Here is a 26,171-nt window from a genome sequence, read left to right on the forward strand (position 1 = left end):
AATAACAAAACCAAACGAAAACCACTAAAAAATTAACTTGGCTGCAACCCTATCCGGATATTCAATTAGATACGGTGCCATTCTTTCCACCCTCACCGGCGACCGTCCCTTGGCCAATGGAGGAGGACTGAGGACCTGACCGCTTCCCTTTCCGCATACATTTTGCAGCCCCATGAGAGGAGCCATTACACTCCGAACAGACATGTTTAAATTTGCATGAGGCCCCGAACTTACACTGGCCATCATTGAACTGCCAGCAGAACCCAAGTTTTGAACCGGAACCCTGTCCGGACTGACCCGACTGACCTCCTTGGCCAACGCTCCCGGGAAAGGACTGCTTAATCGGGGCCGTAACCCGTAACCACAGCGCAATATCTATTTGATCCCACCGAATCGCCGACCTTACCGCTTTCTGCTGGCAAAATTGCTCATCATACCGCAACCACGCCTGCCCCCCGTACGCCCTATAGGCCTCCCCGATGGCATTGAAATAACAGAACAACGCTGAGCAATTTTCTGGCGCCTTTTCTCCGATCACGCTCGCCAAAATAGCAAAAGCTTGCGACCAGTTAACGAACAGCTGCGGAATAAGCCTATACCGCCGGCGTTATTCTTCTTCTTTTTTACTCTCAACCCGCTTGCCTTTATCCAAGTTGAACTTTGCAAGCGGCAGAAGAGAAAATATTTCCACGTATTCATCCTTCCAAATCCGGTCCCTCACCTCCTGCTTCAGGTGAGCCCCTAATGGACCCTCAAAACAGACATAAACCTCGCCCCGAGCACGATCATCCATCCTAATTCTATCCCCATCCTTCTGCGCCTCAGTTTGCACCGACACTGCTACCGCTTCTCTTGACACCCCCGAAACATTACTACCCACGGACCGCGGCAATACATCACGCTGACCTTCCCATACCACCGCCGGGGACACCGTCGGAACTACAGGGGCCGCTGCCCTATCTAAGCGCCCGACTAACTTGCGCAAACAACCCACCAAATCCGATAAGCCATCGCGCCCGCCAACGCCACTATCGACAGCTGCAACCTCAGCGCTCGCAGCCCCACCCTCAAAACCCAACATGAAAATTGCTGGATACGGTAACGTAGGAGTTACACACTCACCGGGCTGCCCAGGCGCTGTATTCCCGCCAGCGGGAAAATCCTGACCGCGCTGCGTCTCATCCAGCTCTCCATCTTCTAGATCCTCTCTTGCTGCCGACTGGTGCTCACACCGACATCTCCGACATGGGGACCCCGATATGCTGACCGAGGGGCCGGCCACCTGCCGCCCGACCGTAGGGATCCAAACCTCTGACCGGACTTGTTGCCTCGACGTCGTCGTTGATCTTGTCGTCCTCCCCGATGATCTCGAGGAAGCCTGCCCCCTGGCCGGCACATCACCATGTGGGGCGGCCGTGGACTGCACCCGGTATACTGCGGTTGAAGGCGGGGGTGTGATAGGGAGCCCGGCCTGCGACTCCCTGTTAGCCGCCGAACCCCGTCGCGGCTGGGGATTCCTACCAGGACGCAGGCCCTGGGAGGAGGCGCCCGTCCCAGCAACCTGGCCTGCAGCGTCCTTAGAAGGGCTCCCCCTGCGACGCCGGGCCCGCGGGGCCATGTCTGGGCTCAGACGCTCTGGTGGATGGGACCGCCGGGAGTGGCGGGGTGACCGGGCCTGAGCCACCGCTCCCGACCACGCCCTCTGCTTTATCGGAGCAGGGGCCGCAGGGATTATGTCTCCCCCGCTGCAATATTACTAATGCCTGTGAGGAGGGCGGGGGAAGGGAGCGCCTCTGTGCCGACTGCAGACACAAAGCGCGATGGGCCTGCCTGATGGATCCGGGCTAGCGCTGCAACTGTCTCCTCAAGCCAGCCTGGATCGTGGAACACAGCTGCAGCCTGCAGCTGCTCGAGCAACGCTGCCGGGGAAGACATCTTACTAAGGCAGAGAGAGGTAAGTGCTCAGCTCAGTTCTCTACCTGTTCTTCCTTCCGCTGCTTCCGGCTTAATGCCGAAAACAGCGGGAGGAACAGATACCTCCCCCCTGTCCCCTCTCCTCTCCGTCTCCTCCTCTCCCTCCAGTCACATCTCCTTTCCTATTGGCCCCTCTTCCTCCTATGGCAGTCATGGAGGCTTCCCCTTAAGCCCTCCGCGCTGCCGTCCAGCCTCGTCTTTATAACTGTCATTTGCCACGGTTTTGTGGAAGAAGCTACAAAAAAAACGCAACATGTCCATAAGCTATGAATAGATGTCAAAGAAGTCCCCCCCCCACACACAAAGCACTTACAGTGAAATTCCGCCTCCCCGAAAAAACTATTTATAAAGCATCTCCTCCCCCACACATAACACTTACAGTCACATTCCCCCTCCCCTACAAAAATAATTTATAAAACACCCCCTCCCCCCACAAATTACAGCTCCCCCTACTTACAAAGCACATGCACAGCATACTTACCAGTCCTCAGCTCTGTGGAGGAATCTCCATCCTGTCAGTGGCCCTATACAAGTTGCAGGCAGGGGAAGAGCTGTCTGTTCCTGCTCCAACCCAGCCTTTCTTCCTCCATCTTCCCTGCCTGCTAAGTAAGGCCCCATGCACACAAACTTGTTTTTGCGCGCTGAAATTAACCCGCAAATCTATGAGTAAATTGCAGTCCCATTCATTTTTATGGGCCCATGCACATGACTGTGGTTTCCATGGTGCTTGCATTGCCCAGGAGCCTGGACCGCAAAAAGATAAGACGTGTCTTATTACGGACATATTTTGCTCCGCCTCATAGAAATTAATGCACATGGCCATGTTTACGGCCCGCGATTTGTGGGAGGCCCGCGAGTGACACTTCGCGGCTATCCGAGTCGCAAATCATGGCCGTGCACACCACTACGGTGATGTGCATGAGGCCTAACTAGATGGGCCGGCCCATATTTGTGATCTCCTGCATAATATAACATCAAGTTAGCCGTCCGGAGATCACACACTCTACCTGGAGAACACAGTATACAGCTAACAGCTCCTGCTCCCCCTGCGCTGACACAATTTTTTTAATAAATTTTTCAGTAGTGGGTTGCTGCAGTACTAATCGTCTACTTGGAGACCGGCCCTGGAGGGTGGCTTCTTTGTTGTTTGGGGTTGGCTTGTTTGTTGTATGATGTAAAACCTTTCAATAAAAATCACTTGATTTAAAAAGGAAGTAGGACCAGAAGCTAATACAAGGTCAGGAAACAGAATAGAGGTCAATGAAGATAAAAACAGTAACACATATATGATGAAATACATTTTATTATAGAAATATAGATATTGGTGTTAATTTGCCAGTCAACAGCGACCAAATGGCTTGGCAAATTCTAGAAGGCCAGGTCTTTTAAGAATCCACTTCAGAAGATGGAACCTAGATTGTAGAAGGCCCGGTCTTTGTATCATCCACTTCAGTAGATAGAGCCTAGTTTGTAAAAGGCCCGGTCTTTATATCATCCACTTTAGTAGATGGAGCCTAGATTGTAGAAGGCTCGGTCTTTATATCATCCACTTCAGTAGATAGGGCCTAGAGTATAGAAGGCTTGGTCTTTATATCATCCACTTCAGTAGATAGAGCCTAGATTATAGAAGGCTCGGTCTTTATATCATCCACTTCAGTAGATAGGGCCTAGATTATAGAAGGCTTGGTCTTTATATCATCCACTTCAGTAGATAGAGCCTAGATTGTAGAAGGCCTGGTCTTTATATCATCCACTTCAGTAGATAGGGCCTAGATTGTAGAAGGCCCGGTCTTTATATCATCCACTTCAGTAGATGGAGCCTAGATTGTAGAAGGCCCGGTCTTTATATCATCCACTTCAGAAGATAGAGCCTAGATTGTAGAAGGCCCGGTCTTTATATCATCCACTTCAGTAGATGGAGCCTAGATTGTAGAAGGCCCGGTCTTTATATTATCCACTTCAGTAGATGGAGCCTCCATACACCAGGATGAGTGGTCCTCCTGGTCTCTCATACTTCCTGAGCAGTATTTGTTGATATTTTTTGTCTACAGAGGACGTTATGAGGATTACAGCAGAGATGACACATCCATTTCTCCGTGTCCACCATGATGATTTTGGGGCTGGACACTTCCATGAGTACAATGCTGAAGTAATCCCTTGTAGTTGTTACTTGATCTAGAATGGAGGAGGAGCTGTGTTTAGGACGTGCACTTTATTAGTAACAGTCTGTAAAGTTGTGCACGTCTCCTCGCTGATCGCCTCTCATTCTTCACAGGTGGATCAAACCTGAAAATAAAGTAAGACAGTTCTGACATTAACATTTATATTTACCCGTCCAGACATCCATGATGAGATCCTGCAGATAGCAGAACCACAAACCATTACAACTACAAGACCTCAACCAAGGAAAATAAACTGTCAACAATAAAAAAGGATGAATTCCTGGAGACATTATATGTAGAGATGTTCTGTAATATTCTTTACACTGACCTTCATGTACTCATTCCTCAGAGTGACAGCAGAACAGGTGTCAGGTGTTATACGGCCCGATGCTGGAAGCTTCTACTGGACGTGACATGTTCTATAGATCGTCCTGTAGATCGGGATCTGAGTCTTATGTTCTGCTGTTATTACCTCCTGCATCCAGGTTTCTTCTTCATACATTACTGTCCTGGACCTTCTCCCGTATGGTGATGATGAAGCTTTTCCAGGACATATTCAGACATAAATGCTGAGAAGGCAGAAAAACATATGTCACTTATACAAGATGAGAAACATCCTAACAACCTTCTATTCCACTGAGGGCCACACTACTTCTAACGAGGGCCACATACAATGCACTGGGAGAAACCATACATGAACCCATGGGTAACACATCTCTGTATATATACAAACCTGGAGATCTGAATATGTCAGGTAGGTCAGGAGGAAGAAGAAAAGTGTTAACCACTCGGTTATGATAGCCACCATATTGCAGATCTAGAAGATGAGACATAATAAGAAATAAAAGACAATATTACTGGACATTTCCTCATCATCAATATCTCCGGTATAATAGAAAATTATAGAAACTGCAAGAACATGAAGAAAACAAACAATGAAGAATATTGAGATCAGATCAAGAAACCAGATCAATGAGAAAATCTATGAAATAAATAGAAGTTCCTACCTCTACACAGGGAATATCCTCACACAGATGTCCTATCACTGGAATCCTGGATGCAGCACCTTATGGGTGGATGTATATAGGAAAACTACCATAAAGATGGATGACATAATTTATCCCTGTAATGTCTGCCCTTATAATCCCAGAGATGACAGAAGGGTCAGGTGGAAGTTAGTGACCCTTGTCTAAAACTACCAAACAACCATGAGGCCAACTGGAATCTGACTCAATGGTCAAAGGCCAGAAGACGCCATATTAAGTTAGGATTGAGCCATTTATCTGCCTATATGGGAAAGGGAAGATAGTGAGTGCACTTGTATTACCAAAACTTCCCCCTAATTGGAATAAATGTGAACACCCATAATAAAAGGATACAGATCACCGCAGTGATGGCAGTGATGACACTTACAGCCATTCTCACATGGCAGACATATCTGCGGCTGAATGATCGTTTATATAGATATTTGGATTGGACCAGGTTGTATACGGCCCCACATCCAAATGCCAAGACCGCTCCTGTTTTATGGATGATTTCATACTCGAACATCTAGATAAGAAACACAAGTAGATTAGACTAGACCTTTCTTCAATCACTTTGCGTATTGCTGTGTAAGAGGGTTTAATGGTGGTTGCTATTAACAAACCGTAAAGGAGCCGGTCAACAATATTCCAATACATGACGTCAAGGCCACTCCGAGCAGGATCTTCTGTGCCCACTCCTGTTTCATATCACAGGCTGCTGCCCGTAACGTCATGAATTTATACTGGGCAAAAGCCAGGGCGAAACCTGGAAGAGAAGGAAAGAAATGAGAACATCTAGTGAACATCTATGACCCAGTGTGTGGAAGACCTGACTAGAGGTGACGCTCTGTAGGATCTTGTCATTTCTAATCATGCTGAGCTTGTTGGGAATGTCTCTGTTGGTGAAAACCTTGGTAACAGTGATGACACAGTCCCTCATATATGTCTATTGGGTGAATTAAGATCTACAGGTTTATAAAGTAAAGTTTGTAATTGGATTGAAAATTGGCTCCAAGACTGTATCCTGAGGGTTGTGGTCAATGATTCCTACTCTGAATGGTCGCCGGTTATGAGTAATGTACCCCAGGGTTCAGTGCTGGGACCACTACTATTCAACTTATTTATTAATAATATAGAGGATGGGATTAAAAGTACTGTTTCAATTTTTGCAGATGACACCAGGCTACAGAGTATAGTTCAGTCTATGGAAGGTGTTCAGAAGTTACAAGCCGATTTGGACAGACTAAGTGTTTGGGCGTCCACTTGGCAAATTAAGTTTAATGTGGATAAACCTGCATGCATCATATGTCCTAGGGGGAGCTACACTGGGGAGGTCACTGGTTGAGAAGGATCTGGGTGTACTTGTGAATCATAAACTAAATAACAGCACAATGTCAATCAGCTGCTTCTAAAGCCAGCAGGATATTGTTGTGTATTAAAAGAGGCATGGACTCGCGGGACAGAGATATAATAAATATTACCACTTTACAAAGCCTTAGTGCGGCCTCATCTAGAATATGCAGTTTAGTTCTGGGCTCCAGTTCATAGAAAGGATGCCCTGGAGTTGGAAAAAATACAAAGAAGAGCAACGAAGCTAATAAGGGGCATGGAGAATCTAAGTTATGAGGAAAGATTAAAATAATTAAATCTATTTAGCCTTGAAGAGAGACGACTAAGGGGGGACATGATTAACTTATATAAATATATGAATGGCACGTACAAGAAATATAGTGAAAACGTGTTCCATGTAAAATCCCCTCAAAAGACAAGGGGGCACTCCCTCCGTCTGGAGAAAAAAAATTTCATCTTCAGAGGCGACAAGCGTTCTTTACTGTGAGAACTGTGAATCTATAGAATAGTCACCGCAGGAGCTAATCACAGTAGGGACAGTAGATGGCTTTAAAAAAAGCTTAGATAATGTCTTAGAACGAAAAATATCAGCTCCTATGTCAATGTGTAGAATTCTTGTTTGCATGTTGATCCAGTCGGATCAAGATCAAGAACAACCAATCATTCTTCACTTTCCACCAGTGGTTATCACTTACCCAAAATGGCTGTGCCCACAAGCACTGTCGTAAACAGCACCGACTGGGGGTATCGGGCTCCCGTTTCACTGCGAATAAGAGAAAAGAGACGTCAGGGAAACAGTGCAGAAGCGGGAGACAAACGCTTATAGAACATTGATGGAACATTTAGGCTTCTGAACGTCACAGATGTGTAATAATGACCCAGAGACTTCTATGAACTTGATGTTAACACTTCATAGAGTTCTTCTACTTGTAATGTCCTGTATAGAATCACTTATAAGATGACACTTCTCTGCTGTATAATAAAGTAACAGCGCTCAATATACAACGTCACTTTGAAGATAACGTCATGTCATCTGTAATGTTCTCCACTTACCTGATGTAAATCATCAGCCGGCCATTGTCCTGGTCCAGGGTTAAGGTGTAGCAGAGCAATATCCCTCCCAGGCACAGATGGAACGCAAGGATGGGCAAGAATGCCAAACCTTTAATCTCCATTGAAAATCGTGATAAAGCGCAAATCACAAAGAAACGCACAGCAATACAGTTGCAATCTCCCTCTGAATACACAGAAAGTGAGACTGTGCTCCGTTACCACCTTTTAGAACCTCCCCACTGTGATGTCATCAGAGTGATGTCACAATGGAAAACTTCATAAGTCTGGATGTTTCCAGGAAGGCGACAACATCCTGTGATGTCACAATGGAAAACTTTATTAGTCTGGACATGATCAGGGCTGAACATTATGGCTCGGTATTTTCTATGGCTGCTTTGCTCATGTCCAGTCTTTTTCCACAGAATAGAATTGCCGCCTGAGATCGCATGAATTATACTATTTAGGATTAATAAAAAGTTCTATATGTTGAATTTTAATTTCTTATTTTTTTAACATGTATCAGGTTTCCTAATTCACAGTCACATATGAGCAGTTGTCTGTAGATTATGAGAATGAATGGATCTCTCTCTGTGTGGATCCCAGCAGTCGGGGTAAGTGCACGCATTGCGGAAATGCTGCGGATTTGTGGATGTAAAGATTGCAGCGAATTACAGTACCAGCCGTGCGGCTGAGATTTAAAGATCTCATTAAATGCCGTCAAATTTTTCCACACAGAAACTAATCTGCAGAGCGGATCTTAAAATTTGCAGAATGTCAATTTCCGTTGTGTATTTTTAATTAAAGGGGTGAATTATGAAAAAAATTCTGCACCAATGTAACACAAATGCGGATTTTGCTGCGGATTTTCCGCATTCCCTCTCTTATCGCTGGAGGCAAAGTATACAGAGAGCTGCGAGGACCAGGGAAGCGTTGCCATGGGAGAGTGCCAAGGGAGGGGAGAATAGTGGTGGTTTTTTTTTAAGACACTTGCACATATGTTACAATAATGATCCCCGAATTTCCATAGCAACGATAATGAGGAACAGTTCCAACAACGTAAGGTTACGGACAAGGCCAGTTGCATACCATGCTGCAGGCCAAGGGGATGCGCACCATCCGGGACCAAAGACCGCTCCACAACTTTAAGAGCCAGATGCGTCCATGAACAATGATAATTCTGCATTGTTGCAGCACCCTAAGCTGAATCATTTATGACCATTGTAGGTTTGAAGGAAACTCTGCCATATAAATAATTCAGACTTCAAAGCTTTTGTAAGTCGGATTCGATGCCCCGGTAATTTTACTCCTCGAGTAGCCAATAATAAACAGCAGGAAAAAATCCTGTCCATTGTCATAACACGGCAAGCAAATACCAGTAAATCGAGAAGGGACCGCATCTGCTTTAGTGTGACCTTAGATACTCTACAAAAACCTTCACTCATGCCATAAAGTTTGGACAGCTTGTCTTTAGGCAATCTGAAGACCATTTCTTTGGTATCTGTGTGGATGCAGAGGAAGAACAACCTATTGGTTGGACCCTCTGTTTTTTCTATGGAGAAGAAACCTCGAAACGAGCCATGAAAAAACGAAAAGTATTTAACATGTACAGGCAAATATCACCATTAGAAGGGGCTACAAATAAGAAATCATCTAAATAATGAATTGCCGCGGAGAGACGATTTCATACTGCACCACCCACTCTAAAAATGAGTTAAACATCTTAAAGTAGTGGCACGATATGGAACAGCCCATTGGCAAACAGGTATCAAAATAAAACTGGCCTTCAAAGAAGCAACCCAATAAATGATAGTAGTCTGGATGTAGACAAAAAGGCGATTTGATGTCAGATTTGGCCATAAGGGCACCACGGCCATCATCCCTGACCAGCGCAACTGCGCGATCAAAGGAAACATAAGAGACCAAGGAATCCTCAGCCGAAATACCATCGTTCACTGATAGGAAATGAAGGATGCTGTATAAGGCAGAACTTACCAACCTCCTTTTTTGGAACCACTCCTAAAGGAGAAACTTGGAGCTTAGGGAATGGTGGGCAGGTAAATGGGCCTTCGATTCTGGCCAAGGATAATTCCTTTGCCAACTTCGCCCTGAGTACCTCCGGACGGCCACTGCCCATTGTGCAAATTAAGCTGAGGAGCCAGTGGCCGCTTCTGGAAAGTGGTGAGACCATCATGAGACACAACCATACGTGTGTGGACTTAAAACCCCAGCCCATATCAGGTTGCAAAGCCAAACACTGCTGAAATCTTCGTCATAGCTCCACCATGCGGAACCGCCATGACATTTATATGCGCTATAAATACTATCCATATAAATAAAGAGTTCAGCACATCGTTCAGGGTGTTGCTGACCCATCACACAGCCTATTACTGAAAAGCCCTGTAGCCAATTATTCATGGTTTTCGCAACCCTCAGTTTTCGATCATACGGTTTAGTGTCAATATTATGTCTTTCTTTATCTATTGTACAGTGTGGGCCATTTATATGGATACACCTAAATAAAATGGGAATGGTTGGTGATATTAACTTCCTGTTTGTGGCACATTAGTATATGGGAGGGGGGAAACTTTTCAAGCTGGGTGTTGACCATGGCGGCCATTTTGAAGTCGGCCATTTTGTATCCAACTTTAGTTTTTTCAATGGGAAGAGGGTCATGTGACACATCAAACTTATCGAGAATTTCACAAGAAAAACAATGGTGTGCTTGGTTTTAACGTTACTTTATTCTTTCATGAGTTATTTACAAGTTTCTGACCACTTATAAAATGCGTTCAAAGTGCTGCCCATTGTGTTGGATTGTCAATGCAACCCTCTTCTCCCACTCTTCACACACTGATAGCAACACCGCAGAAGAAATGCTAGCACAGGCTTCCAGTATCCGTAGTTTCAGTTGCTGCACATCTCGTATCTTCACAGCATAGACAGTTGCCTTCAGATGACCCCAAAGATAAAAGTCTAAGGGGGTCAGATCGGGAGGCATTTTTTCTGCGGTGTTGCTATCAGTGTGTGAAGAGTGGGAGAAGAGAGTTGCATTGACAATCCAACACAATGGGCAGCACTTTGAACACATTTTATAAGTGGTCAGAAACTTGGAAGTAGGTGGATCAGTATCTAAGTCTACCATAAAGAGAAGACTTCATGAGAGGAAATAATTGAAAGATCAGATTAGACTTTGCTAAACAACATGTAAAGAAGCCGCCCAGTACTGGAACAGCATGAAACTAAGATCAACCTGTACCAGAATGATGGGAGGGAGAACATATGGAGAAGGCTTGGAACGGCTCATGATCCAAAGCCACCAAATCCTCTATAAAACATGGTGGAGGCAGTGTGATGGCATGGTGGGGGCAGTGTTATGGCGTGGTGGGGGCAGTGTGCTGGTATGGGCATGCATGGCTGCCTGGCACTGGGTCACTAGTGTTTATTGATGATGTGACTGAAGACAGAAGCAGCCGGATGAATTCTGAAGTGTTCAAGGATTTATATTCTGCTCAGACTCCACCAAATGCAGCAAGGACGTCGCTTCACAGAACAGATGGACAATGACCCAAAACATACTGCGAAAGCAACCCAGGCATTTATAAGGCAAAGAAGTGGAATATTCTGCATTGGCCAAGTCAATCACCAGATCTCACCCCGATCGAGCTGCATTTCACTTGCTTAAAGGCATTGTGTTGCCAGAAAAACATGTTTGTTTTTTTTTAATTAAACATTTAGTGTGTGGGTGATTAAACATTGTTCAAATTTTTTTTATTTTTTTCACGAGTCAGGAAATATTATAAATTAATTCTAATTTATAGTATTACCCATTTCTGGTCACTAGATGGAGCTACTGCCAAAATTGCAGCATTGCAAAATTGGGTGAAAATCCCTCGCTTTAGTGACCTCTCAGCATCCCCCCCCTCCTTTATCCTGGCTAGTGCCGGGATAAACGAGGGGTTTGAACGGTGTAACCTCCTACACTGTGTGTCGCCATTTTTTGAGCTAACACACAGTGTAGTAGGTTAACATACAGTAGTAAACACACACAAACACGGAACATACATTTAAATCTTACCTGCTCCTGCCGCCGCGGCTCCCTCCGGCCCGTCCGCTCCGTCTGCTGCCGCTGGTGCAAGTGCACAAGTCCGGAAGCCGCGACCGGAAGTAGTAATATTACTGTCCGGCCGCGACTTCCGGTCCACAGGAAAATGGCGCCGGACGGCGCCAATTTCAAATTGGACTGTGTGGGAGCGGCGCATGCGCAGTTCCCACACAGACGCCGTACACACAAGTGAATGGGACGGGAGCCGTTCGCAGTCCCTATGGGACTGTGGCTGCCGTATTCCATGTCTGTATGTGTCGTTAATCGACACATACAGAAATGGAACAAAAAATGGCAGCCCCCATAGGGAAGAAAAAGTGTAAAAATAAGAAAAAGTAAAACACAAACACACAAATAAATATAAACGTTTTTAATAAAGCACTAACATCTTTAACATATAAAAAAATAATTTGTGATGACACTGTTCCTTTAAGACAAAACTTAAGGCAGAAATACCCACAAACCATTAACAACTGAAGTCGACGGCAGTAAAGGCCGGGCAAAGCATCACAAAAGGGGAAACCCAGCGTGTGGTGATGTCCATGGGTTCCAGACTTCAGGCAGTCATTGCCTGCAAAGGATTCTCTACAAAGCATTAAAACATTTTTATTTATTGTAATGTTGATTTGTCCAATTACTTTGAGCCCCTGAAATGAGGCGGCTGTATAGGAAAATGGTTGCAATTTCTAAACGTTTCACAGGATATTTTTGTCCAACCCATTGAATTAAACCGAAAAGTCTAAACTTCAATTGCATCTCAGTTATTTCATTTCAAATACAATGTAGTGGCATGTGGAGCCCAAATCAAGAAGATTGTGTCACTGTCCAAATAATTCTGGACCGAACTGTACTGCAGTTTCTAGTCATTTTTACAGGCTTCTGTCAAACGCCAAGTAAATCTTTGAAAGTGATTTTTTTTAATAAAAATGTCAGTGTGATTGGTGCAACTTTCAAATTAGTTTTTATTAAAAATGATTTTACTTTTTGAGATACAGCTGTTCAGTATCCTGTATACAGAGCAGCTGTATCGTTCGCTGAATCCTGTACCTGTCAGGTCCACGAGACTGGTTTAGTGAAAGCGGGTCCTGTGTGTCCATGTTGTCCATCACATCTGAGTTCATAACTTAGATGTGATAGATTACAGGTCGATCCTGCGTTTCAAGGACACACCGGACCCGCTGACACTGAACCCGTTAGGTCCGCAGGACTGAAGGATTCAGATCTTAGCGAAAGATACAGCTGCTCTGTATACAGGATACAGAGCAGCTTTATCTCACAATGTTAAAATAATTTTTAATAAAAACTAAATTACACCAATCACACTGACATTTTTATAAAAAAAAATCTAAAATATCACTTTCAAAGGATTACATAGTCTTTCAGCCCTGCCAGAGGCACGGCTTAACAGAGGCAGAGTGAAGGCAGACCTGGGGGCCTTCATCAGGCCCCTGGGCTGCCATGACAACCCACGGCACCCAGTGATCGCATTGCAGGGGAAGCCATTGAGCTGTCCGAGGGAGCCGCTCCCCTCTTTATAAAGCCTCATATGCTATGATCGCGGTTGCTGGCCGCTAGTCACGGGTGTCAGTTGTAATACACAGCTGACACTAGCAGCGTATGGAGCGGGCTCAGCGTGTGAGTCCGCTCCATACATCACCCCCGCACCAGGACCTACTTCTCTGTCGTTAAACAAATGAACTACAAAAATGTATTTTCTTTACATGTTGAGGCCAAATCATTTATTTATTTTTTGCAGTGGTTTTTGCAAATCGCTTGACTGGCCTAAGTAGAGTCATGTGTTATTAAACCTTTAACATTTATTCCCCCCTTTTTCCTGTCCCCCAATAACGACACTTGACAACCGAGGTTGGATATGAAATGGCCACAGCAGCCGTTTATTTATTTACATTATTAAATGCAATTTAATCCGAAACATTCGGATAACTCCTTTAGGAATGCGACCGGAGAATTCCTCCTCTAATTCACATGACCCAACATGGGTCAGAATCAGAAATAATAGTCAACATTTTAATACTTTAACAGAGCAGGGGAAGTCCTTGAAGCCATTTTAAACCGGATTTCCTTTTAGTTAGCCATCTGCAAACCACCACCAACTCTTTACCTCCAGCCGTAAACCAGCTCGGAGGCACCGCTCACCTCTGCAGATGGCTCCAACCACCAGAAGACCAGTTCAAAGGGATAACACCCTATGAAGTCTTCAAATGATATACCTTTTTGGGGGACGCATACCCCCGATGCGACCCCCCCACTATTTTGTACTGACCAACCTCAAGGACTCCCCCCGCCAGCTGCCATGACATCCGAACCTGCTCCAAAGAAAATGAGAAACACAAGTTACATAATCATACATCATAAAATAAAATAAACAAAACACACAACAACCCTAATCCCAAAGTTACCCCCTATCTTAGGGCGGGAGGGTGGGAGCTCAGTTCTCTACCTGTTCTTCCTCCCGCTGCTTCCGGCTTAATGCCGAAAACAGCGGGAGGAACAGATACCTCCCCCCTGTCCCCTCCCCTCTCCGTCTCCTCCTCTCCCTCCAGTCACATCTCCTTTCCTATTGGCCCCTCTTCCTCCTATGGCAGTCATGGAGGCTTCCCCTTAAGCCCTCCGCACTGCCGTCTAGCCTCGTCTTGACTGGCCTAAGTAGAGTCGTGTGTTATTAAACCTTTAACTTTTATTCCCCCCTTTTTCCTGTCCCCCAATAACGACACTTGACAACCGAGGTTGGATATGAAATGGCCACAGCAGCCATTTATTTATTTACATTATTAAATGCAATTTAATCCGAAACATTCGGATAACTCCTTTAGGAATTCGACCGGAGAATTCCTCCTCTAATTCACATGACCCAACATGGGTCAGAATCAGAAATAATAATCAACATTTTAATACTTTAACAGAGCAGGGGAAGTCCTTGAAGCCATTTTAAACCGGATTTCCTTTAAGTTAGCCATCTGCAAACCACCACCAACTCTTTACCTCCAGCCGTAAACCAGCTCGGAGGCACCGCTCACCTCTGCAGATGGCTCCAACCACCAGAAGACCACTTCAAAGGGATAACACCCTATGAAGTCTTCAAATGATATACCTTTTTGGGGGACGCATACCCCCGATGCGACCCCCCCACCATTTTGTACTGACCAACCTCAAGGACTCCCCCCGCCACAGCGAAACAGGCCTTGACTACCTTAAGCCTGTGAGTTCCTCCATACCACAACCGCCCTCTCAATTCCTTCTGCTAAGACCAAGCTCCACAGATCAATTCCAACCTCGGTCAAATGCACCCCATCACTGCGCCAATAATTTCCAACCCCGGACTCCAGATCCTTGTGTCGAACACAAATTCCCCCGTTCTTGGCAACGAATCGTGACACCGCCCGATTCACCTTGATGCGGGCCTTATTGACCCTCTCCACCGACCTTGCCAAGCGCCAAAACTTCCTCGGAACTATGTCCGACCAAACAATCACCAAGTACGGATAAGACTCCCACAGACACAACAAATCGTGCTTTATATCCCGCACTAGCTCACGAAAGGGGCGTACCCCTAGATTGTTTCCCCCAACATGCAACACCAAAACCTCCGGGACTCTATCCAGACGAGCATATGTTTCAAACTCGGCCAGTACCCGGCTCCATAGCATACCTCGAAATCCCAACCAAAGTAAAACCGCATCTCGCCGCGGAATGCGAAGCTGGCGGCCATCCGGGCGCACGTCCGCGCGCAGTGCCCCCCAGTGCACAAGAGAATGTCCTAACAGCCAGACTAAACATGGGCGATGATCTGAAATGAAAGTACAACAAACTCAAAGAAAGGCCATCAGAAACAGCGTCCAACTCATAACAAATGAGGGCGAAAGTAAGTCCTAAACCTATTGGACTCCCAGCGGCCAATGCGACGCACACCCTCGTCATCCAACCCCCAACGCCCAGCTTCTGGAGCCGCGCCAATCCTGAACGAGTGAGACGAGTAACACCCGTCACCCACACCAACCACAGCCAAGCACTTTCTAAATACTGCATCAAATTGATACCTAGACAGAAACGCGCCGTTCTCATGGCGGAGCAATGGCGCCTCAGGCAACTCGCCACGTGGCTTGAACGCAACCATGCAAGCGACCGGACACATCATCGACCCAGGGAGAGAAAACAGCACTAACCGCTTACCACGGCCCAACTGATCAGTCTTGGACCGCCGCACCAACAACTCGAGTCTATCCCCATAAAGACCCACGTCCGCCTGTCGCAAACCCCCAGCCCTCACCTTACTAGGAGAGACCAACTCCCCAATTCGGAGTGCTCCAAAAAACGCGAGGGAAAACGCCAACTGAAACAAATCTACCTCATAAGGTGAATTACAAACCGCCCCCAGCGATGCGCCCAGCGAACCAAGGAGGGCAAAAGACACGGGTCGCCTCTGATCTGCTTCAGCCCTGCCTCAACGCAAACCTTTCAACGCCTGCCTTACAAGAAAATGCTTGGATACATCCTGGAAACCCCGTAATTTGAAACCGAAAGCCAAACCAGCAACGAAACGATTCACCTTAGCCAGACAAAACCCCGCCTCCCATGCATCACCCAACCAGTACAACAATGCTACCAACCTGTCTTGTTCCATACAGACGTTGCCCAATACTCTTACCCAATCCTCCCATTGCTGCCAACAAGCCGAATAAGCGTTCCAAGTCGCCCTAGCCAGCGACTGCTCAATTAACCTGTCCACGCGACCGAAACCAGCTCCCAGAGATGCTCCGGGCAAGCCAAGCCGAACGCATCCGCTCCCAGTGCCAATTGACGAAAGCGATCCCACTGTGAGCGAGAAAGAGCATCAGCAATACAGTTGGACACCCCTGGCACATGCACCGCCACTACCCACGCGTTTAGCGACAAGCACACCGATACTAGGTGACGCAACAACTGAACCACAGGTGGAGACGATGCTGATAAGTTGTTAATCGCTAACACCACCCCCATGTTATCGCAGTGGAAACAAACCTTTTTATCCCTAAGCCTGTCCCCCCAAATGGTCGCCGCAACCACGATGGGAAACAGCTCGAGCAGGGCCAGATTCCACGTAAGCCCACTGACCACCCAGCTGTCCGGCCAGTTCCCCGCGCACCATTGACCCCCCGCATACGCGCCAAAACCACCGGACCCGCCGCGTCAGTAAACAACTCCAACTCGCTCATTTCTTGCACCGGGGACATCCACAACGATTTACCATTATATTTCCCGAGGAACTCATCCCATATGATGGGATGCCCTGATACCCGCCGTCGCAGTCGCCAATCGCCTACTAAAAATTCTACCCATTGGCATAATCCTACAGGCAAAATTCAACTTCCCCAGCAGCGACTGGAGTTCGCGCAAAGTGATCTTCTTCAGTCGGCAGGCCCGCCTCACTTCATGCCGCAAGGGTAGTAATTTATCCTCAGGCAGCCTGCACTCCATAGCGACCGAATCAATTGCAATCCCTAAAAAACAGATGGTAGAGACCGGGCCCTCAGTTTTACCTGGCGCCAAAGGAATTCCAAAATCCGATGCAACCTTCTGCAAGCAATACAATAGGTTGCCACAAACAGGGGACCCGCTAGGGCCGACACAAAAAGTCATCCAGATAATGTATCAATGAGTGCACCCCCGCTACACCTTTTGTCACCCATTCCAAGAACCTACTAAACGCCTCAAAGTATGCGCATGAAAGAGAACACCCCATTGGAAGACACCTATTGACATAAAACCCACCGTTCCAGAGGCAACCCAACAGCCGTTGGCTCTCCGGATGTACCGGCAGCAACCGAAAAGCTGCCTCGATGTCTGTCTTCGCCAACAACGCCCCGGGTCCCGCCCCACGCACCAACACCACCGCTTTATCAAATGACGTGTAAACCACCGAGCATAAATCATGATCTATCCCATCATTTACCGACGATCCCCTGGGAAAGGACAAATGGTGAATCAAATGGAATTTATGGGGCTCCCGCTTTGGCACAATTCCCAAGGGGGATACAACTAAATTTACAATAGGCGGCTCGACAAAAGGACCGGCCATGCGCCCCAGCGAAACTTCTTTCACCAGCTTTACCGAAACAACCGCCGAGTGCAAATAAGCCGACTTAAGGTTACGCCGTGGGGGAATAACAAAACCAAATGAAAACCCCTCAAAAATTAACTTGGCTGCAACCCTATCCGGATATTCAATTAGATACGGTGCCATTCTTTCCACCCTCACCGGCGACCGTCCCTTGGCCAATGGAGGAGGACTGAGGACCTGACCGCTTCCCTTTCCGCATACATTTTGCAGCCCCATAAGAGGAGCCATTACACTCCGAACAGACATGTTTAAATTTACATGAGGCCCCGAACTTACACTGGCCATCATTGAACTGCCAGCAGAACCCAAGTTTTGAACCGGAACCCTGTCCGGACTGACCCGACTGACCTCCTTGGCCAACGCTCCCGGGAAAGGACTGCTTAATGGGGGCCGTAACCCGTAACCACAGCGCAATATCTATTTGATCCCACCGAATCGCCGACCTTACCGCTTTCTGCTGGCAAAATTGCTCATCATACCGCAACCACGCCTGCCCCCCGTACGCCCTATAGGCCTCCCCGATGGCGTTGAAATAACAGAACAACGCTGAGCAATTTTCTGGCGCCTTTTCTCCGATCACGCTCGCCAAAATAGCAAAAGCTTGCGACCAGTTAACGAACGTCTGCGGAATAAGCCTATACCGCCGGCGTTATTCTTCTTCTTTTTTACTCTCAACCCGCTTGCCTTTATCCAAGTTGAACTTTGCAAGCGGCAGAAGAGAAAATATTTCCACGTATTCATCCTTCCAAATCCGGTCCCTCACCTCCTGCTTCAGGTGAGCCCCTAATGGACCCTCAAAACAGACATAAACCTCGCCCCGAGCACGATCATCCATCCTAATTCTATCCCCATCCTTCTGCGCCTCAGTTTACACCGACACTGCTACCGCTTCTCTTGACACCCCCGAAACATTACTACCCACGGACCGCGGCAATACATCACGCTGACCTTCCAATACCACCGCCGGGGACACCGTCGGAACTACAGGGGCCGCTGCCCTATCTAAGCGCCCGACTAACTTGCGCAAACAACCCACCAAATCCGATAAGCCATCGCGCCCGCCAACGCCACTATCGACAGCTGCAACCTCAGCGCTCGCTGCCCCACCCTCAAAACCCAACATGAAAATTGCTGGATACGGTAACGTAGGAGTTACACACTCACCGGGCTGCCCAGGCGCTGTATTCCCGCCAGCGGGAAAATCCTGACCGCGCTGCGTCTCATCCAGCTCTCCATCTTCTAGATCCTCTCTTGCTGCCGACTGGTGCTCACACCGACATCTCCGACATGGGGACCCCGATATGCTGACCGAGGGGCCGGCCACCTGCCGCCCGACCGTAGGGATCCAAACCTCTGACCGGACTTGTTGCCTCGACGTCGTCGTTGATCTTGTCGTCCTCCCCGATGATCTCGAGGAAGCCTGCCCCCTGGCCGGCACATCACCATGCGGGGCGGCCGTGGACTGCACCCGGTATACTGCGGTTGAAGGCGGGGGTGTGATAGGGAGCCCGGCCTGCGACTCCCTGTTAGCCGCCGAACCCCGTCGCGGCTGGGGATTCCTACCAGGACGCAGGCCCTGGGAGGAGGCGCCCGTCCCAGCAACCTGGCCTGCAGCGTCCTTAGAAGGGCTCCCCCTGCGACGCCGGGCCCGCGGGGCCATGTCTGGGCTCAGACGCTCTGGTGGATGGGACCGCCGGGAGCGGCGGGGTGACCGGGCCTGAGCCACCGCTCCCGACCACGCCCTCTGCTTTATCGGAGCAGGGGCCGCAGGGATTATGTCTCCCCCGCTGCAATATTACTAATGCCTGTGAGGAGGGCGGGGGAAGGGAGCGCCTCTGTGCCGACTGCAGACACAAAGCGCGATGGGCCTGCCTGATGGATCCGGGCTAGCGCTGCAACTGTCTCCTCAAGCCAGCCTGGATCGTGGAACACAGCTGCAGCCTGCAGCTGCTCGAGCAACGCTGCCGGGGAAGACATCTTACTAAGGCAGAGAGAGGTAAGTGCTCAGCTCAGTTCTCTACCTGTTCTTCATTCCACTGCTTCCGGCTTAATGCCGAAAACAGCGGGAGGAACAGATACCTCCCCCCTGTCCCCTCTCCTCTCTGTCTCCTCCTCTCCCTCCAGTCACATCTCCTTTCCTATTGGCCCCTCTTCCTCCTATGGCAGTCATGGAGGCTTCCCCTTAAGCCCTCCGCGCTGCCGTCCAGCCTCGTCTTTATAACTGTCATTTGCCACGGTTTTGTGGAAGAAGCTACAAAAAAAACGCAACATGTCCATAAGCTATGAATAGATGTCAAAGAAGTCCCCCCCCCCACACACAAAGCACTTACAGTGAAATTCCGCCTCCCCGAAAAAACTATTTATAAAGCATCTCCTCCCCCACACATAACACTTACAGTCACATTCCCCCTCCCCTACAAAAATAATTTGTAAAACACCCCCTCCCCCCACACATTACAGCTCCCCCTACTTACAAAGCACATGCACAGCATACTTACCAGTCCTCAGCTCTGTGGAGGAATCTCCATCCTGTCAGTGGCCTTATACAAGTTGCAGGCAGGGGAAGAGCTGTCTGTTCCTGCTCCAACCCAGCCTTTCTTCCTCCATCTTCCCTGCCTGCTAAGTAAGGCCCCATGCACACGAACTTGTTTTTGCGCGCCGAAATTAACCCGCAAATCTATGAGTAAATTGCAGTCCCATTCATTTTTATGGGCCCATGCACATGACTGTGGTTTCCATGGTGCTTGCATTGCCCAGGAGCCTGGACCGCAAAAAGATAAGACGTGTCTTATTGCGGACATATTTTGCTCCGCCTCATAGAAATTAATGCACATGGCCATGTTCACGGCCCGCGATTTGTGGGAGGCCCGCGAGTGACACTTCGCGGCTATCCGAGTCGCAAATCATGGCCGTGCACACCACTACGGTGATGTGTATGAGGCCTAACTAGATGGGCCGGCCCATATTTGTAATCTCCTGCATAATATAACATCAAGTTAGCCGTCCGGAGATCACACACTCTACTTGGAGAACACAGTATACAGCTAACAGCTCCTGCTCCCCCTGCGCTGACCCAATTTTTTAAATACATTTTTCAGTAGTGGGTTGCTGCAGTACTAATCGTCTACTTGGAGACCGGCCCTGGAGGGTGGCTTCTTTGTTGTTTGGGGTTGGCTTGTTTGTTGTATGATGTAAAACCTTTCAATAAAAATCACTTGATTTAAAAAGGAAGTAGGACCAGAAGCTAATACAAGGTCAGGAAACAGAATAGAGGTCAATGAAGATAAAAACAGTAACACATATATGATGAAATACATTTTATTATAGAAATATAGATATTGGTGTTAATTTGCCAGTCAACAGCGACCAAATGGCTTGGCAAATTCTAGAAGGCCAGGTCTTTTAAGAATCCACTTCAGAAGATGGAACCTAGATTGTAGAAGGCCCGGTCTTTGTATCATCCACTTCAGTAGATAGAGCCTAGTTTGTAAAAGGCCCGGTCTTTATATCATCCACTTTAGTAGATGGAGCCTAGATTGTAGAAGGCTCGGTCTTTATATCATCCACTTCAGTAGATAGGGCCTAGAGTATAGAAGGCTTGGTCTTTATATCATCCACTTCAGTAGATAGAGCCTAGATTATAGAAGGCTCGGTCTTTATATCATCCACTTCAGTAGATATGGCCTAGATTATAGAAGGCTTGGTCTTTATATCATCCACTTCAGTAGATAGAGCCTAGATTGTAGAAGGCCTGGTCTTTATATCATCCACTTCAGTAGATAGGGCCTAGATTGTAGAAGGCCCGGTCTTTATATCATCCACTTCAGTAGATGGAGCCTAGATTGTAGAAGGCCCGGTCTTTATATCATCCACTTCAGTAGATAGAGCCTAGATTGTAGAAGGCCCGGTCTTTATATCATCCACTTCAGAAGATAGAGCCTAGATTGTAGAAGGCCCGGGTCTTTATATCATCCACTTCAGTAGATGGAGCCTAGATTGTAGAAGGCCCGGTCTTTATATTATCCACTTCAGTAGATGGAGCCTCCATACACCAGGATGAGTGGTCCTCCTGGTCTCTCATACTTCCTGAGCAGTATTTGTTGATATTTTTTGTCTACAGAGGACGTTATGAGGATTACAGCAGAGATGACACATCCATTTCTCCGTGTCCACCATGATGATTTTGGGGCTGGACACTTCCATGAGTACAATGCTGAAGTAATCCCTTGTAGTTGTTACTTGATCTAGAATGGAGGAGGAGCTGTGTTTAGGACGTGCACTTTATTAGTAACAGTCTGTAAAGTTGTGCACGTCTCCTCGCTGATCGCCTCTCATTCTTCACAGGTGGATCAAACCTGAAAATAAAGTAAGACAGTTCTGACATTAACATTTATATTTACCCGTCCAGACATCCATGATGAGATCCTGCAGATAGCAGAACCACAAACCATTACAACTACAAGACCTCAACCAAGGAAAATAAACTGTCAACAATAAAAAAGGATGAATTCCTGGAGACATTATATGTAGAGATGTTCTGTAATATTCTTTACACTGACCTTCATGTACTCATTCCTCAGAGTGACAGCAGAACAGGTGTCAGGTGTTATACGGCCCGATGCTGGAAGCTTCTACTGGACGTGACATGTTCTATAGATCGTCCTGTAGATCGGGATCTGAGTCTTATGTTCTGCTGTTATTACCTCCTGCATCCAGGTTTCTTCTTCATACATTACTGTCCTGGACCTTCTCCCGTATGGTGATGGTGAAGCTTTTCCAGGACATATTCAGACATAAATGCTGAGAAGGCAGAAAAACATATGTCACTTATACAAGATGAGAAACATCCTAACAACCTTCTATTCCACTGAGGGCCACACTACTTCTAACGAGGGCCACATACAATGCACTGGGAGAAACCATACATGAACCCATGGGTAACACATCTCTGTATATATACAAACCTGGAGATCTGAATATGTCAGGTAGGTCAGGAGGAAGAAGAAAAGTGTTAACCACTCGGTTATGATAGCCACCATATTGCAGATCTAGAAGATGAGACATAATAAGAAATAAAAGACAATATTACTGGACATTTCCTCATCATCAATATCTCCGGTATAATAGAAAATTATAGAAACTGCAAGAACATGAAGAAAACAAACAATGAAGAATATTGAGATCAGATCAAGAAACCAGATCAATGAGAAAATCTATGAAATAAATAGAAGTTCCTACCTCTACACAGGGAATATCCTCACACAGATGTCCTATCACTGGAATCCTGGATGCAGCACCTTATGGGTGGATGTATATAGGAAAACTACCATAAAGATGGATGACATAATTTATCCCTGTAATGTCTGCCCTTATAATCCCAGAGATGACAGAAGGGTCAGGTGGAAGTTAGTGACCCTTGTCTAAAACTACCAAACAACCATGAGGCCAACTGGAATCTGACTCAATGGTCAAAGGCCAGAAGACGCCATATTAAGTTAGGATTGAGCCATTTATCTGCCTATATGGGAAAGGGAAGATAGTGAGTGCACTTGTATTACCAAAACTTCCCCCTAATTGGAATAAATGTGAACACCCATAATAAAAGGATACAGATCACCGCAGTGATGGCAGTGATGACACTTACAGCCATTCTCACATGGCAGACATATCTGCGGCTGAATGATAGTTTATATAGATATTTGGATTGGACCAGGTTGTATACGGCCCCACATCCAAATGCCAAGACCGCTCCTGTTTTATGGATGATCTCATACTCGAACATCTGGATAAGAAACACAAGTAGATTAGACTAGACCTTTCTTCAATCACTTTGCGTATTGCTGTGTAAGAGGGTTTAATGGTGGTTGCTATTAACAAACCGTAAAGGAGCCGGTCAACACTATTCCAATACATGACGTCAAGGCCACTCCGAGCAGGATCTTCTGTGCCCACTCCTGTTTCATATCACAGGCTGCTGCCCGTAACGTCATGAATTTATACTGGGCAAAAGCCAGGGCGAAACCTGGAAGAGAAGGAAAGAAATTAGAACATCTAGTGAACATCTATGACCCAGTGTGTGGAAGACCCGACTAGTGGTGACGCTCTGTAGGATCTTGTAGTTTCTAATCATGCTGAGCTTGTTGGGAATGTCTCTGTTGGTGAAAACCTTGGTAACGGTGATCACACAGTCCCTCATATATGTCTATTGGGTGAATTAAGGTCTACAGGTTTATAAAGTAAAGTTTGTAATTGGATTGAAAATTGGCTCCAAGACTGTATCCCGAGAGTTGTGGTCAATGATTCCTACTCTGAATGGTCCTCGGTTATAAGTGGTGTACCCCAGGGTTCAGTGCTGGGACCACTACTTTTCAACTTATTTATTAATAATATAGAGGATGGGATTAAAAGTACTGTTTCAATTTTTGCAGATGACACCAGGCTACAGAGTATAGTTCAGTCTATGGAAGGTGTTCAGAAGTTACAAGCCGATTTGGACAGACTAAGAGTTTGGGCATCCACTTGGCAAATTAAGTTTAATGTAGATAAATGTAAAGTTATGCATCTGGGTACCAACAATCTGCATGCATCATATGTCCTAGGGGGAGCTATACTTGGAGAGTCAGTTTTTGAGAAGGATCTTGGTGTACTTGTAGAACATAAACGATATAACAGCATGCAATGTCAATCAGCTGTTTCTAAAGCCAGCAGGATATTGTTGTGTATTAAAAGAGGCATGGACTCGCGGGACAAGGATGTAATATTACCACTTTACAAAGCATTAGTGCAGCCTAATCTACAATATGCAGTTCAGTTCTGGGCTCCAGTTCATAGAAAGGATGCCCTGGAGTTGTCAAAAATACAAAGAAGAGCAACTAAACTAATAAGGGGCATGGAGAATTTAAGTTATGAAGAAAGATTAACATAATTAAATCTATTTAGCCTTGAAGAGAGACGACTAAGGGGGACATGATTAACTTATATAAATATATGAATGGCACATACAAGAAATATAGTGAAAACGTGTTCCATGTAAAATCCCCTCAAAAGACAAGGGGGCACTCCCTCCGTCTGGAAAAAAAAATGTAATCTTCAGAGGCGACAAGCCTTCTTTACTGTGAGAACTGTGAATCTATAGAATAGTCACCGCAGGAGCTAATCACATCAGGGACAGTAGATGGCTTTAAAAAAGCTTAGATAATGTCTTAGAACGAAAAATATCAGCGCCTATGTCAATGTGTAGAATTCTTGTTTGCATGTTGATCCAGTCGGATCAAGATCAAGAACAACCAATCATTCTTCACTTTCCACCAGTGGTTATCACTTACCCAAAATGGCTGTGCCCACGAGCACTGTCGTAAACAGTACCGACTGGGGGTATCGGGCTCCCGTTTCACTGCGAATAAGAGAAAAGAGACGTCAGGGAAACAGTGCAAAAGCGGGAGACAAACGCTTATAGAACATTGATGGAACATTTAGGCTTCTGAACGTCACAGATGTGTAATAATGACCCAGAGACTTCTATGAACTTGATGTTAACACTTCATAAGAGTTCTTCTACTTGTAATGTCCTGTATAGAATCACTTATAAGATGACACTTCTCTGCTGTCTAATAAAGTAACAGCGCTCAATATACAACGTCACTATGAAGATAACGTCATGTCATCTGTAATGTTCTCCACTTACCTGATGTAAATCATCAGCCGGCCATTGTCCTGGTCCAGGGTTAAGGTGTAGCAGAGCAATATCCCTCCCAGGCACAGATGGAACGCAAGGATGGGCAAGAATGCCAAACCCTTAATCTCCATTGAAAATCGTGATAAAGCGCAAATCACAAAGAAACGCACAGCAATGCAGCTGCAATCTCCCTCTGAATACACAGAAAGTGACACTGTGCTGCGTCACCACCTTTTAGAACCTCCCCACTGTGATGTCATCAGAGTGATGTCACAATGGAAAACTTCATAAGTCCGGATGTTTCCAGGAAGGCGACAACATCCTGTGATGTCACAATGGAAAACTTTATTAGTCTGGACATGATCAGGGCTGAACATTATGGCTCTGTATTTTCTATGGCTGCTTTGCTCATGTCCAGTCTTTTTCCACAGAATAGAATTGCCGCCTGAGATCGCATGAATTATACTATTTAGGATTAATAAAGAGTTCTATATATTGAATTTTAATTTCTTATTTTTTTAACATGTATCAGGTTTCCTAATTCACAGTCTTGCGTGAGCAGTTGTCTGCAGATTATGAGAATGAATGGATCTCTCTCAGTGTGGATCCCAGCAGTCGGGGTAAGTGCACGCATTGCGGAAATGCTGCGGATTTGTGGATGTAAAGATTGCAGCGAATTACAGTACCAGCCGTGCGGATGAGATTTAAAGAT

General features: G+C 46.4%; 1 protein-coding gene and 1 long non-coding RNA gene across 4 annotated transcripts; both read right to left on the reverse strand.

Annotated features, from left to right (window-relative positions):
* Positions 1-4,670: 4,670 nt before the first annotated feature.
* LOC142664513 (uncharacterized) lies at positions 4,671-5,577 on the reverse strand. The gene is made up of 4 exons (XR_012851298.1): positions 5,516-5,577; positions 5,144-5,202; positions 4,870-4,953; positions 4,671-4,705 (listed from the first exon to the last, which is right to left on the reverse strand). It is a non-coding gene; the product is annotated as an uncharacterized LOC142664513 (long non-coding RNA).
* Positions 5,578-7,233: 1,656 nt separating this feature from the next.
* Positions 7,234-25,650, reverse strand: LOC142664350 (DNA damage-regulated autophagy modulator protein 1-like). Of its 3 annotated transcripts, none has more exons than XR_012851273.1 (8): positions 25,469-25,650; positions 25,110-25,177; positions 23,664-23,806; positions 23,395-23,566; positions 23,023-23,081; positions 22,749-22,832; positions 22,344-22,584; positions 7,234-7,274 (listed from the first exon to the last, which is right to left on the reverse strand). XR_012851273.1 is itself a non-coding variant. In XM_075843406.1 (7 exons), exons 1-7 carry the CDS (start codon positions 25,588-25,590, stop codon positions 22,510-22,512), a joined length of 723 nt encoding a protein of 240 aa, XP_075699521.1. In that variant the 5' UTR covers positions 25,591-25,650; the 3' UTR covers positions 22,146-22,509. The 3 variants fall into 3 exon arrangements, 1 of the variants encoding a protein (XP_075699521.1); XR_012851272.1 differs by lacking the exon at positions 7,234-7,274 and adding an exon at positions 21,097-22,139; XM_075843406.1 differs by lacking the exon at positions 7,234-7,274 and having other exon boundaries at positions 22,146-22,584.
* Between the last annotated feature and the right edge of the window lie 521 nt (positions 25,651-26,171).

This window comes from Rhinoderma darwinii, chromosome 12 (assembly GCF_050947455.1).
Source record: "Rhinoderma darwinii isolate aRhiDar2 chromosome 12, aRhiDar2.hap1, whole genome shotgun sequence".
Taxonomy (NCBI): domain Eukaryota; kingdom Metazoa; phylum Chordata; class Amphibia; order Anura; family Rhinodermatidae; genus Rhinoderma; species Rhinoderma darwinii.